The sequence below is a fragment of the Rhagoletis pomonella genome, unplaced genomic scaffold (assembly GCF_013731165.1).
Source record: "Rhagoletis pomonella isolate Grant_MI unplaced genomic scaffold, Rhpom_1.0 Rhpom_scaffold_00001, whole genome shotgun sequence".
NCBI lineage: Eukaryota > Metazoa > Arthropoda > Insecta > Diptera > Tephritidae > Rhagoletis > Rhagoletis pomonella.
Window position 1 is genome coordinate 68399919 of NW_023458555.1, and position 17528 is coordinate 68417446.

The window sequence follows — 17528 nt, forward strand, 5'->3', positions numbered from 1 at the left end:
TAGTGTTAAAACGATACGAGTACAGAGTACAAAATATCGATACCTTTTCTGAGTAATGAGTAGTATCGAGAGCTCAATCATTTTTGAAAAGTAATTGGTAAATATCGCAAATACCAAATAGTATCGAGCGCGTGGCTTTTTATTAGAATTCGTCTTGATTTCGGTATTTTTGGGAAAACCGTCGCCCATAATATCATTACTTTTCCTATTTTTATCAGCTTTCTGGAAAAAAGGTCGAAAAATATTATATAATAGAATCGTATTTGTTATTTGTGGCCTAATTAATATTTGTTTTGAAACATGTTACTCAGCTAGAGAAATAAGTTTTTTGGCAAACAAAGATTGATTCAAAAAGTTTAAAAGGATCAAAGATATGTAGACTGGATCATGATGTCTTTGTTGTTGTTGTCTTTATTAGTTGAACTATGTTTTCTGATAATTTTATTGCAAGGAATGCTCTTCCTAATTGCCCGTCTCCACAGGATAAAGTTTGTATCTTGATATATATATTAGAGTATAAATAGCCAATGGAGACCGCTCATTGCTCTTCAAGAGCAATATATGTATATCAGAGCTTATATCTTGCTATCCATTGCCGGAAATTTGGTAGTTTGACAGCTACATTTTCATTTGCACGAAAACTTCGTGGCTGCAATATCATTATTGTTTTAATATAAAAGTTATGTACTTAAAATGTAAAATAGTCTATTTTCTAAATTTTTAAAGCGATTAAATCCGGCAAAAATACGTTTTCGAAGCTATCTTACAAATGCTTATATCAAGATATAAAAAGCCCACACAAATATTGCCACTGATATTACTTATATCTAGCGACCAAAATGACAGCTGGGTAGCAATAAATTTTATCCTGTGGAGACTGCCAGTAATGTTTCGTAAATTTTATCAAAATAAATTGTTATTAGACCAATCAAATGTTACTTCAATTACATACAAAATTTGTTTAAATTAATATTCGTCAATTCAATAATAAAATAAATGTAATTTTACCTGCGTTCTCTTTTGTGTTTTCTATTTGGTTCTACACGCATAAACTTTTATGAATTCAAGTCCTTGGTTCTTTAAATTGGAAGCAAGGAAAAGATCAAAAGAGACAAAAAATTGTAAACGGTACGGAGGTATGTGTACTCTCCCCTCTCTTCTTACCTCCTTCGCCTACGAACGAGCAGACTATATAAATATGTATATATATAAACGAAATATATATACATATGTATATCGTCACCTAAGAGTGAAAAGGTGCAAAGTCTATTTTTTGGAATTATTCAGGAGAGACGAAAAATCGATGTAGTTTCGTATTACCTGCCATTCTGCACCAAAAACTAAGTTTTGAAAAAAAAAAATAATTAAAAAATTAATTCGTTTGTATAAAAAATGCCTTAATTTTTGTTACATTCACAAATAAGTTTTCCTTTTTCACAGTAAGGTCAAATTTCTTAAGACAACAATAAATGCCACTACGCAATTACAATGAAAAATGACCACTCAGGGAGTAGCCATCGAACAAAAAATTGTTAGCAGTTTTATCATAAGGGTTGTGTATTACAAAACTTAAAAAATGTTTTAGCGTATTTTCGTTTGAACTGAGCCGAACCATTTATTAAAATGGTTTTCGGTTTGTTTTGGCATATCAAAACAAAAACGGTTCGGTTCGAAGCCCGAAAAATCGGCGGTTGGGTTCAAAAACCGCTTCGGATCAAAACCAAATCAATCTGGGCCAGAATAGCGGCATTTGATATCGAACGTTACTCGAATCGAAATTTGATTTTGAAATTCTGGCAATCGATATCGAGTGTGCTTTGTCCATTTAAATGGTATTGTTGAGCTGCCATTTTGTTTGCTTCGATTCGAAACGAGTGATCACTCTATCACAAATGCCGCGATTCGGGCCCAGATTTGTGTTTACCTTCTCACGTTAGGTTGACGGCAGAGTGGTTGCTAGAAGCGCTGAGGGGCGTAAAGAGAAGCTGTAGCCAACTCTACCAGATGCCATGGTGAAACCTGGATTGCACAGCTAAAACACATTTCTTATATTTCAAGAATTTGTATTTACTTTCCCTTTTAATTCAAACTAGGCCGCTGGCGTGGAGTAGTGAATAGCAGTCCGTGCTACCATTATGTAGCCCAGTTTCCGACCAACATCAAAAAATACAATATAAAAATGTTTTTTCTAATAGCGGCCACCCTTCGGTAAGCAATGGAAAACCGCGGAGTGTATTTCTGCTATGAAAAATAGCCTGCCAAAAAAAAAAAAATATATATATATATATATATATATTAGTAAAACAACATACTATTAAAGTATTTCGAGAGTACACTAACTATTTTTTAACCGACTTCAAAAAAGGAGGAGGCTATCAATTCGTCGGAATATTTTTATGTATGTTATCTATCGCATAACTTTCAACCACGTCAACCGATTTCTATAATTATTTTTTTAAAAGTAAGGTGGTGCCTCAGAGGTGGTCCTATACTAGTACCTAGAAGAAACCAAAATATGTATTTATTTACATAAAAACTGAAAATAGCGATTTACGAACATAGTGTGCCTAATGTCACAAAAACAAAATGCCGCGCAGAAACGTAAATTTTTTTTTACTTTATTTAATAAACATAAACATAATATATAATCCAGTACTAAAACTTAGTCTTTACAAGCCAGCAAAAACACCAATATTTAAAAATTTTATTAAAAATATATATCAAATTGGGCCGATGTTACATTTTCTAACATCGATGTTGGTCTCCTTGGCGTGGGGCTTTCTATATCAGCACGAACTAAGAGGGAGGCTCCGCATGGGAACCTGTGTAAGACACGAGCTTACACAGTCTCGTATGTGGAGATTACCGCACCGACGATTACTCCTGCCCTTATTTATCCCTCCTTATTTTCCTATCCCAACAACCCAACTCCTCCCCCCTAATCCAGGGTGTTACGCGACACCGTGCCCATTGGATGGTTTGCAGCCAGGGGGTTTAACAGACCGGCTGTATTTTAACGGCGCCTTCCTGACACCGGGCCGCCTCAGGGAGTAACGGTGGCCTTACTACGGCAAGGGGCGCTGCCGCGGTGTACCGTATGATTTCCCCACATACTACGCAGACCACTGCGCTTGCCTCGTCGAGCAGGTGGTCGTACGAACAAGATGAATAACAATCAAAAAACCCCAACAAAAACAAAAACAACAACAACAAAAAAATTTACAAAAATTTCGTCTTCCCCAAATCGGGGTAAGACTGCGCAGGCGCAAGCGCAACATGCGCCGCTGCGCTCCAGAAGGAGCTCTTCCGGGCTGGATGTGGGGGACACCTCACGCCGGCCCGTGCCTACGGGTGTTATGGTGGGGCCTAGCACCAGCATGGCTGCAGGGATTGTGTTGGAAACGGCAAATCCATCTGCGGCTGTGGGTGCTGGGGGCCCATCAAACGCCGGCACGGCTGCGAAGTCTACCACCACAGAAGCAGAGGCCTCACGGCCTGACCGAAGTGGACTAGGGCGACAAGTGGCCACAAAAGAAATCACCGGAGGCGTGGCAACAATGGCAACTATGGGCCACGCCACCCAGGAAACCGAGTCTGAGAGGGGTATGTACGCTGAAAAGCGTAAGGCCGCGAGGACGCTAAAGAAGTACCACGGGGTCCCGTTGGATACGCTGCCCCAGAGCGCGAAGGAAGCGGTGGAAAGGGCGAAAGCTCTACTGCCCAACTTCCAGGTCAATCTCGGGGCTTCGGTGGAAAACCGGGTACCCCCGTCAAAGCGACAAAGGTCGGTGGAGGAAAAACTTCCTGCACCCAAGAGAGTCCGGCCACACTCCTGGATGGGCAGACCTAGCTTTGCCGAGGTCGCGAAGGACCGAATCCTCATAGGGGTTTTGGACCGAGGCAACGAGCTAGGGTCCATACCGAAGGACCAGTGGAGGTGGGTGAAGGCAGCCTTGGCGAACGTCATTTTTGATGTTCTGCTGGAGAACCCCGGAACCCCTCCAGCTTGCAAAGACGCTGGTTGGTACCAGGGCACGTACAAGTGGTCGCCTGCGAGGATCCGAGATCGGTGGCGCTGTACAAGGCTGCCGTTGCAAGGATATGCCCTGTCTATCCAGGGGCTAGGTTGGAGGTTGTAGACTGGAAGGACATTCCAGTCAGACCAAGAGCAAGGGCTTGGGTACCGACGACACCTTCGGCACCTAAGAGCATTCTAAATGTGCTTCAGATGATGAACCCAGCCCTTCCGACAAGTGATTGGAGGGTCATCCGAGTCGAGGACGCTGATGGCCCTTCAAGACAGGTAGTTTTGTCGCTAAGTATATTATGGCCTCGATGAGGTCATAATTAGAGTCTATCGCGGCGACGCGCAGCGCGCCTCCAGTTCGGGTGCAGCAATGGACATGGACATTGAGGCACCCGAACCGGAGCCGGAACCGGAGCTCTCCGACGCTGAAAGCAATGACTCCTCTCAATCAAACTACGCATCGACAATGCGCAGGGTGTTTGAGGAGGAAGAACTGCTGTACAGCGACGGGGAGTGCGAGGCTGACGTAACCGTCGTAGCGATGGATACTCCATACGAGAGTACTGCAAATCAATCTCCACATATCTAAAGCAGCTTCGGCTGCTCTTCTATGTCGTCTGTCCAAAGACGATGTTGAGGTGGCACTAATCCAGGAACCTTGGGTTTGCAACTCAAGGGTCTGAGGATTGAGTGCCACGGGCTTCGAGCTGGTCTCAGAGCGTGGTAAAGGTAAAATTAGAGCCTGCATTTTGGCAAAAGCGGATTTAAATATCTTTCTTTTACCTAATTACAGTGATGGTGACGTCGCGACAATAATATTTGAGCTGGAATGCACATCCATCGTATTGGTTTCGGCATACATGCCCTATGAATCGGAGCACCCTCCTCAAGCAACGGTGCGGAACTTGGTGACCAAGTATGAAAACGGTCACATTTTGATTGGAAGCGATGCCAATGCCCACCATGTCCAGTGGGGCAGCTCAGACATAAACGATCGGGGTGAGTCACTTTTCAACTACATCCTAACAACTAACCTACTTATATGCAATAAAGGTAGGGAGCCTACCTTCATTACTAAAAACCGTAAGGAAGTTCTAGACATAACTTTATGCAGTGAAAGCTTAACTGAGATGGTGGAGGGTTGGCGGGTTCTAGATGTACACTCCTTCTCTGACCATCGATATATTGAAATAGTATTGAATTTCTCTCCAACTAGCCCAACACTACGCAAAAACTAAAAAAACGCAGATTGGAGCTACTATAAACAGCTACTTGAAGATAAGCTCTCTAGCTTAGCCCCTATAGAACCTGAATGTACCGAGGATCTAGAGAAAATGGTCAATGTATTTACCTCGAACTGCTCAGAGGCCCTAGGTCAGGCGTGCCCTGATCCTAAGCCGCGAGGTAAATGTAAACCACACTGGTGGTCGCGGGAGTTAGACCCGCTTCGGAAATCTTGCAGGAAGCAATTCAATAAGGCCAAAAGGCTTAGCTGTGAGCTCGAATGGCAGGAGTACAAGCGGTTACTCCGGGCCTATAAAAAAGCTCTGAGGGAAGCAAAGAGATCTTCCTGGAGGGTTTTTTGTAGTGGCATCGAAGGTGTTTCCGAAGCTGCCAGGCTGCGAAAGATTCCCTCCAGATCTCCCAACCCGATAGGCTTCTTACAAAAGCACGATGGATCCTGGATCTCCACGGTAAAGGAAACCCTTGAGCTACTTATATACACCCACTTTCCTGGGAACATAGTTGTAGGGGAAAACTCCCCTTCTGTAACTTCTTCCTACGCGGTGAATATACCCATCTCGGAAGAAAGAGTCAGATGGGCAATACAAAAAAAAACTGCAGGACCAGATGGTATAATACCTGCACAACTGATTAAGACACTGGATGTGTCTGCAAAATGGCTTCTAAGTATTTTCAAGGCCTGCTTCAAGTTTAATCACATACCGCTGGCATGGAGAAATGTCACGGTCGTCTTAATTCCAAAGGCCGGTAAGGCCTCACATACTAACCCGAAGGATCTTAGGCCCATCAGCCTTTCCTCCTTTGCTCTTAAGACACTTGGAAGGATTGTTAGCAGCTTCCTTTCTGACACCATAGACAGTCGTCTACTGTCTGATAACCAACATGCGTACCGTTAAGATAAATCGACGGAGACCGCAGTTCATCATCTGGTCGCTTATATCGAGAAGTCCTTCAACGTTAAGGACTTCTGTCTCGTAGCCTTCTGGGATATTGAAGGCGCTTTCAACAACGTACTTCCGGAGGCTATTACTAACGCCGTGGGGGCCCTAGGAGTGGAAAGCTCACTGTTGGAGTTTATCGGTCAGCTACTCTGCTGCAGAGTGGTGAGGGCGAGGCTGGGAGCGTGCGAAGTATCGAGGCTTGTGACGAGGGGCACTCCCCAAGGAGGTGTGCTTTCTCCACTTCTGTGGAACCTGGCCGTCAACCGCACTTGTGTGGAACGGATTGGGGGGGAGGAAAAGTTGTTGCATACGCCGACGACATTGCAATCGCTTTCAGGGGAAAATTTCCGCAAACGCTATGCGAGCTGATGCAGCGAACGCTTCGGGATGTATCCAAGTGGTCTACCCGCTGTGGCCTGAGCGTCAGCTCAAGCAAAGCGGAGCTCGTCCTCTTCACGAGAAGGTATAAAATGCCTTCCGTCACTCCACCGGAGCTAAACGTCTTCCGGTTAAGTCTCCCTACAAAAGCCAAATTTCTTGGCGTTATCTTAGATAAGAAGCTATGCTGGAGGAATAATATGATTCAGCGTTATGAAAAGGCTTCCGTTGCCCTCTATACTTGTAAAAGGGCCATAGGCAAGAGATGGGGCCTCAGTCCCCAGATCTGTCGATGGATATTTATAGCAGTCGTCAGACCAATACTCCTGTATGGAGTGATCGTGTGGTGGCCTGCGTTAGATAAAGTGGTCAATCTCAGGCTTCTCACCAAGGTGCAAAGGTCTAGTATGATCTGCATAAGCGGAGCGCTCAGAACCACGCCAAGCGATGCTCTGAACGCTATTTTGGATCTTCTGCCACTGGATTTGGTAGGAAAGCAGATGGCAGCGCTCGCTGCTCTTCGCTTAAGAGAGGCATACCAATGGCAACCTGTAGCCCAGGGACACTCTTGTATATTAAATGAATTCTGCTTCATTCCGAACAGCACAGACCGCTGTGCTTCGACATCGATTCCGGAAAGCAACTTCAGCACCAGAATTCCAAGCAGGGAGGAGTGGAAAGAAGATTTCAACACTCCATCCGATAGCATTAACATCTATACAGATGGTTCAAAACTCGACGGCAAGGTAGGAGGCGGCGTTTTCCCACGAAACCCTCCTCTAAAAATCTCTTTTAGGTTACCGGACTACTGCAGCGTATTCCAAGCTGAAGTTTCAGCCATCATGGAAACATCTTCATTTTTAGTGATAGTCAGGCTGCGATCAAAGCTCTGAGCTCCTTCACGTTTCACTCAAAGATTGCGCTGCACTGCCGCCTATCTCTACAGGAGATAGCCAAGCAGAACAGACCTCACCTCACTTGGGTCCCTGGTCATAGGGACATAGAGGGAAACTGCATGGCAGATGAACTTGCAAGGCAAGGCACGACCGGGCAGATTCTTCCTGGTAAAGAACGCATTGGTATGCCTTTTGCCACTTGCAAACTGCTAATTAGTGAATTTGTTTACAAACAAGCTGAAGAAAGATGGAGTCAAAGTACGACTTGTCGAGTTTCCAGGCAGACTTGGCCTAAATGGGACCGGAGGCGGTAACGAAGGGTTTACTCTCTTAGAAGAGAGGACATATCTAACGTCGTTGGGGCCCTAACCGGGCACTGCTTAATAGGTAAACATGCAGAAAGGCTCGGGGTGCCCTTTCGTAGATGTTGCAGAAGCTGCAAGGACGACGAAGAGGAGGAGACAGTCTTGCATCTCTTGTGTAAATGCCCTGCAATGTGCAGAAGCAGGCTGCGTCATCTGGGTTCACCATTCCTGGCCGACCTTAAGGAGGTTTCAAGTACCGATGCGAAGTGCCTGATGAGATTCATCAGCGACACGAAGTGGTTCAATGGGGAGGATAATTGAACGGTGTCAACTGTGGTAACACAATGGGCCTTCACTAAAACACAATTACCGAAGAAACCGAGGAACGATTGTACGCGAGAACACAAAAAAAGCGATGAAAACAGTGACTGTTTTCAGGTGGACGTATGTCAATGTTGGTAAATCTGACTTTTGACCTGATTTTTCAGGATCAGGGAATGAGCTTCCGTTTGCGGGAAATTTTGACTATTTAATTTTAAATCATTAAAAAACTTACCTAAAGTGCAGAATGCTTTTTTGTAGAATTTTATTATTCAGTCACAATTGCATTAGCTGCACTATAAAAACATTGATATCAGCAATATATTTATGGAATTGATCGAACAACCTAGTTCGAAATTTTAAATGAACTATTTGCTCCAGGTTGCCGTGTTTTTTTAATTTTACTTATATTCATTTATATGTATATACATATTAAATAATGCAATTTTTTTATTCATTTGTTAATATATGAAATTTTGATATTTTCATTAGCTAGCATTAAATAATTTATTATTATTAATAATATACATATGTCTAATTTCTAATCTGTATTTAAATTCAAGTGAGCCGAGTGGAAGAATGTGCGAAAAGAAACAGCAAATAAAAATAGTAAATTTTAGCCATTTCAATTATACTAAAATTAAATTGGCTTCTAAAAACACTGAGTAAAAAGATGAAAATTTTGATGAACAATTTTTTTTCATTTGTTAGATTTTTGTGAGTGCCTAAGGTTTTTAACTTTGACTTATATGGCGTATGTTATACAATAAGATATATTTTTATAGGCAATTAGTGAAAAAATTTAACGTCTAAATATTGAATGTACATTCGTTTATAAATTCAAGCAATTTAATTAAACATTTTGATTTTTTAAGTGGAATTATGCCAGTTCGGGAAATTTCACCGAAAATCAGGGAAATTTCCGGTGGTCAACGAGGAGAAAGAAAAAATGAATTGGCATCGCTACTAGGGATTTGTTGACCAACAATTAATTTTCTGATCATATATTTAATCTGCACTTAAATGGCCAATATTGGCTATTTAAATATAAGATATGTGTTTGTACCAAACAACAATCAGTTGTTCACCATAAAAAGTTAACAAACATACAAATGCAACAACAATTTCAAGGAACCACCAACAGTGTTGCCACAGTTTGGTATATTTAAATAAAGGTGATCTGAAACCCAACGAAAGTGAAATGGCATTTAAATAACAATCCAAAAATAAACTTAAGTGATATTGGCCCTAAGTATACATACATATATGTATATAAATACATTCCAAGAATTGTAAAGAAAAATGTACTAATCTCATAAAGGATATTGTTTTGTCAAACATGTCGATATACAGTATATTTTGCTTAGCTGCACATCCTTCTTTGCACGAAAAACTTGTGCACGTAACCGAAAAAGGCACTTAAGCGAATTTTCTTTACTACTTCAATGAGGAAGGTATCCGAATCCCTATGAAACCAAATATTGGCGGAGCACTTACCATGTAGAAATTACTGCAAGCGAAATTTTTACCAAATGTTATCTAATTATCTATATAACTACATAAATTGATAGCCATTTTCGTTGTTCTGTGAGATGAGCAAAATAAATAAAAGGTTGTAAAATTAGGTGATTGTAGGGCCAGTGCAGGTAAACGTAATACATCCATTGATAATTGATTCTAGTCGCACAATTTTTAAAGCAGGTATCGCCAATGTGCAGGTATGTTGAATGCATCTATCGGAGCAGTTTCCTTATAAATGTTAAAAAGAATGCTTTTGATGCGCATTTTGGGGTAGGTATCATAAATGTGCACTTAAGCATAGAGGCAGCAAAGCAAAATATACTGTACCACAAAAATCCACTTTTCTTGTCCTCCCCAGCCAATAAGTAAAATTTGTTTGATGGAAATGAAATAATTTGTATAAAATGTGAACGATATACATACATGCATAGAAAATACTTCCGTTTCAGCTTATAAGTCACCCATTTTTTCAAGCTCGACAAACAGTTAATTTGGGGGAAAAAAATCAAAATTGAGCTACGCATAAGTAAACGAAGTCACACATGTAATATTTCATGATGATTTTGATATACTTCTGTGGTGGCAGTTGAATTAAACCCAATTCTCATTTGTTTATCCGTTTGTTATATTTATGGTCTTTGGTAGATAAGGCAGTAAAACTCTACATTGCATTGCAAATCCCGAATAGTATAACAATAAAAGATTGGCACTTACACAATATGTTAGTGTTTGGCTGAGCTTATCCTCCGATTTTTGACGTGCGCCTTGATGTCGGGAGGGACCTACAATTTTGCGCCGGCTCCAAATGGCGATTGTATTTTTATGAGAAGCTGTTTCTCATGTCTGAATACACTCAGAGGGGTGCCATTCCCTGCCGAGGGGCGACCGTTATTAGAAAAAAGTGTTTGTTTGTTATTTGTTGATGATAGTCTGAAACTAGGGCCGAACCCAGACCCTGCGGAATGGAAGCGCTCACTGCTATCCATTACACCACAGCGGCCGCGCAGATCTTTGCAAACTCATTCACTCATCTTGCTTGCTGAGAGTTGCATGAGTAAACAGTTCGGAGCACAAACGAATGTTTCATAAGTGAAGTGCTAGTTACTACATTCATGCAGATGTTTAATTTGTATATGTACATGTATGTACAAATCATGCTTTCATGTACACTAGTCAGAAAAAGTTTGCGTACAGACAGAATGGGCATTAAACTAAAAAAAAAAAAAACGTATTGAAAATTAAGTATTTTTAACATAAATTCAGGTTTTATTTACATTTTGAAATTCAGTTTTAATATAACTAAAGCTTTGCATCCAAAAATACAAAAACAAAAACTAAATTAGTAAAAGAGTCCATGATTAGCAGAAAACACCTCAGAAAAAGTTTGCATACAAAGTAATCAACAGTTTTTCTTATACCACAAAATTAAGGAAACTAATGGTTAATAACTTGTCGGATATCCTTTACGTTTCAAAACTTCTGCTAAACGCTTTGGCATTGATCGTACCATTTTTGCCGTCTCTTCCGAAGAAATTTTATTCCATTCTTCGAGAATGACCCTTTTCAAGTCGGGTTTGGATGAAATGTTGTGTTCCCGAATCCTGCGCTCCAATAAGTCCCACAAGTGCATGGGATTGAGATCTGGAGATTGTGGTGGAGTACGCAATTGCTTTGGCACATTATATAGCAGCCATAGCTTGATTACCTCTGCGGTGTGTTTCGGATCATTATCCTGTTGAAAGTGAAACGCATTTTCCAAGCCAAGTTTTTGAGCACTTTGCTTTAAATTTGCCTTTAGAATATCAAGATACAATCTCTTATCCATAATTCCGTCAATAAATTCGAGGTTACCCACGCCACCACTCGCCATACACCCCCACACCATAACACCACCACCGCCGTGCTTCACTGTAGGCACTAAGTTTTCCTTATTGAAGCCTGTACCTTGTTTTCTCCAAACCAATTTACGTCCTTTGATCCCAGATATGCAAAATTTGCTTTCATCAGAAAATATAACCTTTTCCCAAAACTCTAGTGGCTTATTAATGTGCTCATTGGCAAAGGCAATTCGCTTCTGCCTATTTACAAGCGATATGTAAGGCTTCTTTCGTGCAACTCGACTATGATATCCGCTTTTTTGGAAATTTTGCATACAGTATCACTGCAAATAGACTTGTTAAACCTTTCTTGAACATCATTTGGGAAGATTTAAGTCGAGGATTTTTCTCAACTTCTTTAATAATGAACCGCTTTTCTCGGTCACTCAGCTTAGAGGGGCGTCCAGAACGATGCTTAGCAACAGTAGAACCTCTTGATTTATAATTAGAAACCACTCTTTGAATAGAAGAGTCAGCTCTTCCTACAGTGTTCCCGATTTCACGTAATGTTTTGCCTTCTTTCCAAAGCTTAACGATTATGTCCCTTTCACCGGAACTAGTTACTTTCCTTTTACCAGCCATTTATCCAAAACGTCGAATTTTTAGCACAATTATCGTAAGAACACTAACTACGCTTAAATAAACACTTTTTGCACTGTTTCGCTTGAATTAGTAATGTGGGAGTCCCCTTTAGAGGTTTTTCTTCGCCAGGGAAGGCAAATTTTGAAATATTAATCGATAAAATTGATGTTGCCACATGACTTTTAAATCGTAAAGGGTTTAATAAAGCTCTTGAATATTGCGTTTATGATTCTAAATAAAAAATATATAATGGATAAATTTGAATATGAACAATGGTCATTACAAAGGCATAGGCTGACTGTGTACGCAAACTTTTTCTGACTAGTGTATGGCTAGTTAAAATAAAAAAATGCTAAGAAAAATAAAATCTTTGCATTGCTACTTTGTCGTTTCACTTCCTTTAATGCCTACATCCTCGATGTGCTCTTCATGCATGTACCAGGACTCCTTAAGGTTGCAATAATATGTAGTACCTCTTGCTTGTCGTTGTTATTGTTACTGTGGTTGTTTTTTTTTGACGTGCACCTAAAGCTACTTGTGAAAAATTTCAAATAAAAGTCTCCTTGCTCATACGAACCTACAAACATACGAAGTACAAATACAAACATATGCATGAAGCGTAAGTTAGTATTACTATAATGCACCATTCCTCTTATTATTTAAATAACGAGAAATTTTTTAATAAGACTAGATGGGAATATTGAAAGGGGGTTGCTGGCATCAGAATTACTTATACACATTTTTTTCACATTTATTTGCCAATAGCTTTTCAATGGTTGGTGCGCCATTCGCAATCCTACGTTCCGAATGGTACGTTAAACTTAAGGCAACTTCCCGACTTCAGCCATTATTCCGTATGAACACATATACGTACATATATATATATACATAGTAAATACCAAGCAGGGAAATCATGAATAAGTGAAGCACATTTCTGGTTTAGAACTAGTACTACACTTGCGATTAGAAACATTTCTTTTCGAAAATTCGCAGTGCCAAAATTACAACGAAAATGATAAAAAACTCTCGCATTTTTAGATTTGACATACTGAAAGCTATTGTGTAAATCTTCAATTGAAAATAATATCAACATTGAAATTTTTAAATTAAAATAAGTGATTAATTAAAAAAAAAAATAGAAAAACGTTAAACAGAATTGAACCGAAGACCAACGGTGTAGGGTCTGTATTTGTGTTATTACCTTTTATTGTACTGTGTTCATTTCAACTTTGTAATTTTGGAAATTTTAGATTTATGTGATTTTTGTGGTTCGTCAATCAAATAGAAAATTTTATTATTCAAACTTTTCTCAAATTGTGTACAACAGAAAATAAAATAAGTTTTGTTATTTAAAATAAATACCTACATTTGGCGATCCTGCCAGGAGGAATATAAGAAATTACATTAAGCTGATATATTGATTTTGTACACTTGGTTTGTTGTTCCGCGGTACTAGTCCACAGATGATGAGATGTTACACCAAAATGTTGAAGTGCAATGCGTCGCAATAGTCAGCAGTGAAAAAGAGTAGCACCATTGCGAGCAGCTGGCATATTCCAACACGTACTACTACCACCACCGTTATCACCACAACTTGAATCACAGCAGTCGCAACATCAGAAAGCAAAATCCCCATTGCCTTTTGTTGAAGATCAGCAATCACTATTAGTAGAGCAACAACAGCAACAGCTTCAAACGCACCAATGCGCATTCAACGACACTAGCACAATTGCCGATATCATTGATGCATCTGCATTAGAAGCAGTCACTGGAAAAGCTATTTTAAGTGCTGATATTGCATCAACCAGTCAACAACAACCACATAACCAGCAGCAGCAGCGTTCTCAAGATCAAGAACAGCAACCGGACAGTTTGAGCGGTGCTCAATGCTCCTCTTTGAGCGTAATAGGAGAAGTTCCAGCTGGTAGTAGCGCATTAACAGAACGAAACAAAAAACATCTCCAACATCACTGCCATTGCTGCTGCAGGCGGAAGAAGACGAAGAAGCGGACACAGGCAACAACAAAAGCAACAATTCAAAAATTTTAAAAATTGCAAGTAAAATATATTAAATATAAGATATTTATTAAATACATTTTAACATATCTATATATATATACATATATATATATACAAATTTATATTTGACTGTGCTGTTCATTAAGCAGCATATTAACCATTTTAGATGTTTGATAATTATTTTGACTATAATTTAGTACAATTTTAATATATTATTATTAAAGTTTTGTTTGTCAACTAAACTGTGAACACCCCTTCTAGAAATTTTTATAACGTTAAAATTGTGTACACTATGTTTCACTCACCACAACATGGCGCGCACACAACTACACGTACAAATAATTTAAATGACTCGCTTATAGATTTGCAAAACAATTCTTTTCAAGAGGAGTTGGCAAATCCTTATGCTAGTCAAAATAATAATGAGGTGTATGCAACCTCAGTCAAGCTTCCACAATTTTGGACAAGTTGTCCAGAAGCTTGGTTTGTACATACAGAAATGCAATTTAACATGAAAAACATTACACAAGATACTACAAAATATGAACACACAATCACAGCGCTTCCGCAAGAAGTAATAGTTACAATATTAGATTTCATTCAAAATCCTCCGCATAACAACAAGTTTTCAGAATTAAAGAAAGTCTTAATTGAAAGACATTCTTTAAGCGAAAATAAGAAATTAGATAAAATTTTGTCAGATTCAGAGATGGGTGATCGTAAACCCTCTGAATTTTATCGGTCACTCATGTTGCTTGCAGGTTCCAATTTTAGTCAGGATATTTTAAAGAAACTTTGGCTGAGAAAATTGCCAAAAAATCTTAGTGTGATATTAGCTAGTTCAAGTACCAATGATATAAATGAATTGGTGAAACTAGCTGATAATATTTGGGAAGTGATTAATAAAACCGAAATATCAGCTATGAATAGTTTTCAAAATTCTAAATCACAAGACACAATTATTGATAATTTAGTTAAATCGACGAATCTTATGTGTGAAAATTTTCAAAAACTTTCCTTTGAATTAAATTCTATTAAGCAACAAATTAGTCAAAATTCTAGATATAGATCATATAATAGGAATTGTTTTAGAAGTCCATATAGAGGTAGATCAAAATCTCGTGATAGTCAAAATTGGTTATGTAGATACCATTACAAATTTGGTGATAAGGCTCAGAAATGTCAACAACCTTGTGCTTTTTCTAAAAACAAAAATTCTTTAAACTAGAGTCATCCGTTGTTGTGGCGGCAAACAATGGAAATTTAGATATTACCACACGTCGCCTATTTATTTTTGATAAAACAAACAAACTAAATTTTTTGATTGATAGTGGAGCAGAAATTTCTATACTTCCGGTAAAAAAATTCCCTCATACAAAACGTTCTTCAGATATAATACTTACTGCAGCCAATGGTTCAACGATTTCAACGTATGGTAAAAAGATTTTAAATATAAATTTAGGTTTAAGACGTGAGTTCCCATTTACGTTTCTCATAGCTGATATTGCGAAACCTATTATTGGTGCAGATTTTCTTTGCAAATACGGTCTCTTAATTGACATGAAATGCAAACGTTTAGTTGATCCAGTAACAAGTCTTTCGGTTAACACAGTTTCATGTGTTTGTAATATTTCGCTTCCAAAAATTTTTGTAGTAGAGAACAAGTATACAAGATTGTTGAAGGAGTTTCCTTCTTTGATCGCTGAACCAGATTATTCGAAACCGGTTAAACATTCTACGGTTCACAGACTTTTTACTGAAGGAAATCTGCCATTCTCTAAGCCAAGGCGCTTGGATCCGATTAAATTTAAAGTAGCCAAAACTGAATTCGATTTTTTAGTGAGGACAGGGATTTGTAGACCTTCAAATTCTTGTGTAGCATCTCCACTGCATCTTGTACCTAAAAAAGAACTAAATGACTGGCGTCCTTGTGGTGATTTTCGGAGACTGAATGTTGTGACTGTACCGGACCGTTATCCTTTACCTCATATTCAAGATTTTAACATGAATCTCAGAAATAAGTATATATTTTCGAAATTAGATTTGGTAAGGGCCTACCACCAAATTCCAATGGCAGAAGAGGATATCTATAAAACTGCAATAACGACACCTTTCGGTATGTTTGAATTTATACGAATGCCTTTCGGACTAAGAAATTCAGCGCAAACTTTTCAAAGATTTATTAATGAAGTAGTTAGTGGTTTAGATTTTGTTTTTACATATATTGATGATCTATTGGTTGCAAGTGAAAATGAAGAACAGCATTTTAAAGATCTCCGTATACTTTTCCAACGCCTAACAGAGTACGGGTTAAATATCAAACCAAGTAAATGTACTTTCGGTGTAACAAGTGTTGATTTTTTAGGACATAATATTTCTGGGGCAGGAATTAGACCCTCTGATGAAAAAGTGATAGCAATTCGTAGTTTTGAACGTCCTAAATCTATTAAACAGGCGCAGAAATTTATAGGCATGGTTAATTATTACCATCGATATGTACCAAAATTAGCTGAGTTTACGGCAGTTATCTACGATTTAATCAATCGAACAACTAAGAAACGTGACAAGTCTTTAATTTGGGATGACACAACAAATAAAGCCTTTGAATGTATTAAAGAAAAGTTTGCGTCTACGATATTGTTAAATCATTTTAACAAAGATGCCAAACTCTCTTTAAATGTGGATGCATCTAATACGGCAATTGGTGGTGTCATACATCAAACGTTTGATAACAAATCAGAGCCACTAGCTTTCTTTTCTAAGAAACTTTCTCCATCCGAAGTTAAGTACAGTGCATTTGACAGAGAGTTGCTAGCTATTTATTTGAACATTAAACATTTTCGCTATCTTTTAGAAGGACGACAGTTTACAGTTTTTACGGATCACAAGCCTTTGATATATGCTTTGAGTTCAAAAACCGAACGTAGTCCGAGACAAACTAGACATATGGAATTCATTGCACAATTTACTAATGACATACGATATATTAAAGGACAGGAGAACATTATAGCTGACACATTATCTCGAGCTTTCGAAGTTGATGCAATTAAGGGTACAGAACTGAATTTCAAAGTTTTACAAAATGAACAAGAACAGGACGAGGAACTAAACACATTAAAATCTGGAGACACATCACATAACCTTAAATTAATTCAAATTCCACTTTTAAATTTTAATATTTGGTGTGAAATGACAGGTGAGAATCCTAGGCCATTTGTTCCAAATTGTTTACGCATGACAGTGTTTAATATGCTACATGGCATTACACATCCTGGTACAAAAGCTACACGTCGTCTAATTATTAAAAAGTACTATTGGCCAAAAATGCACAAAGAAATTAATATTTGGTCAAAAGAATGTATAAATTGTCAAAAATCGAAGGTTAATCGTCACACTAAATCTCCAGTAAGTAAAAT

General features: G+C 38.8%; 2 protein-coding genes across 15 annotated transcripts in view; one reads left to right on the plus strand and one right to left on the minus strand.

Annotated features, from left to right (window-relative positions):
* LOC118747291 (homeobox protein prospero-like) overlaps nt 1-17528 on the minus strand; it is a 619759-nt gene that overhangs the window by 439505 nt on the left and 162726 nt on the right. The gene's annotated exons all lie outside the window — the stretch shown is intronic.
* LOC118732743 lies at nt 3746-4616 on the plus strand. Its single transcript, XM_036461886.1, has 3 exons — nt 3746-4042; nt 4099-4303; nt 4374-4616. Exons 1-3 carry the CDS (start codon nt 3837-3839, stop codon nt 4614-4616), a joined length of 654 nt encoding a protein of 217 aa, XP_036317779.1. The 5' UTR covers nt 3746-3836.

What these genes read in the sequence shown, in the direction of transcription:
- LOC118732743 (XM_036461886.1), top strand. Translation starts at nt 3,837, where the DNA reads ATGGGCAGACCTAGCTTTGCCGAGGTCGCGAAGGACCGAATCCTCATA. An exon ending in TGGTACCAGGGCACGTACAA is followed by an intron (nt 4,043 to 4,098) that starts GTGGTCGCCTGC and finishes TGCCGTTGCAAG; the next exon opens with GATATGCCCTGTCTATCCAG. An exon ending in CTGATGGCCCTTCAAGACAG is followed by an intron (nt 4,304 to 4,373) that starts GTAGTTTTGTCG and finishes GGCGACGCGCAG; the next exon opens with CGCGCCTCCAGTTCGGGTGC.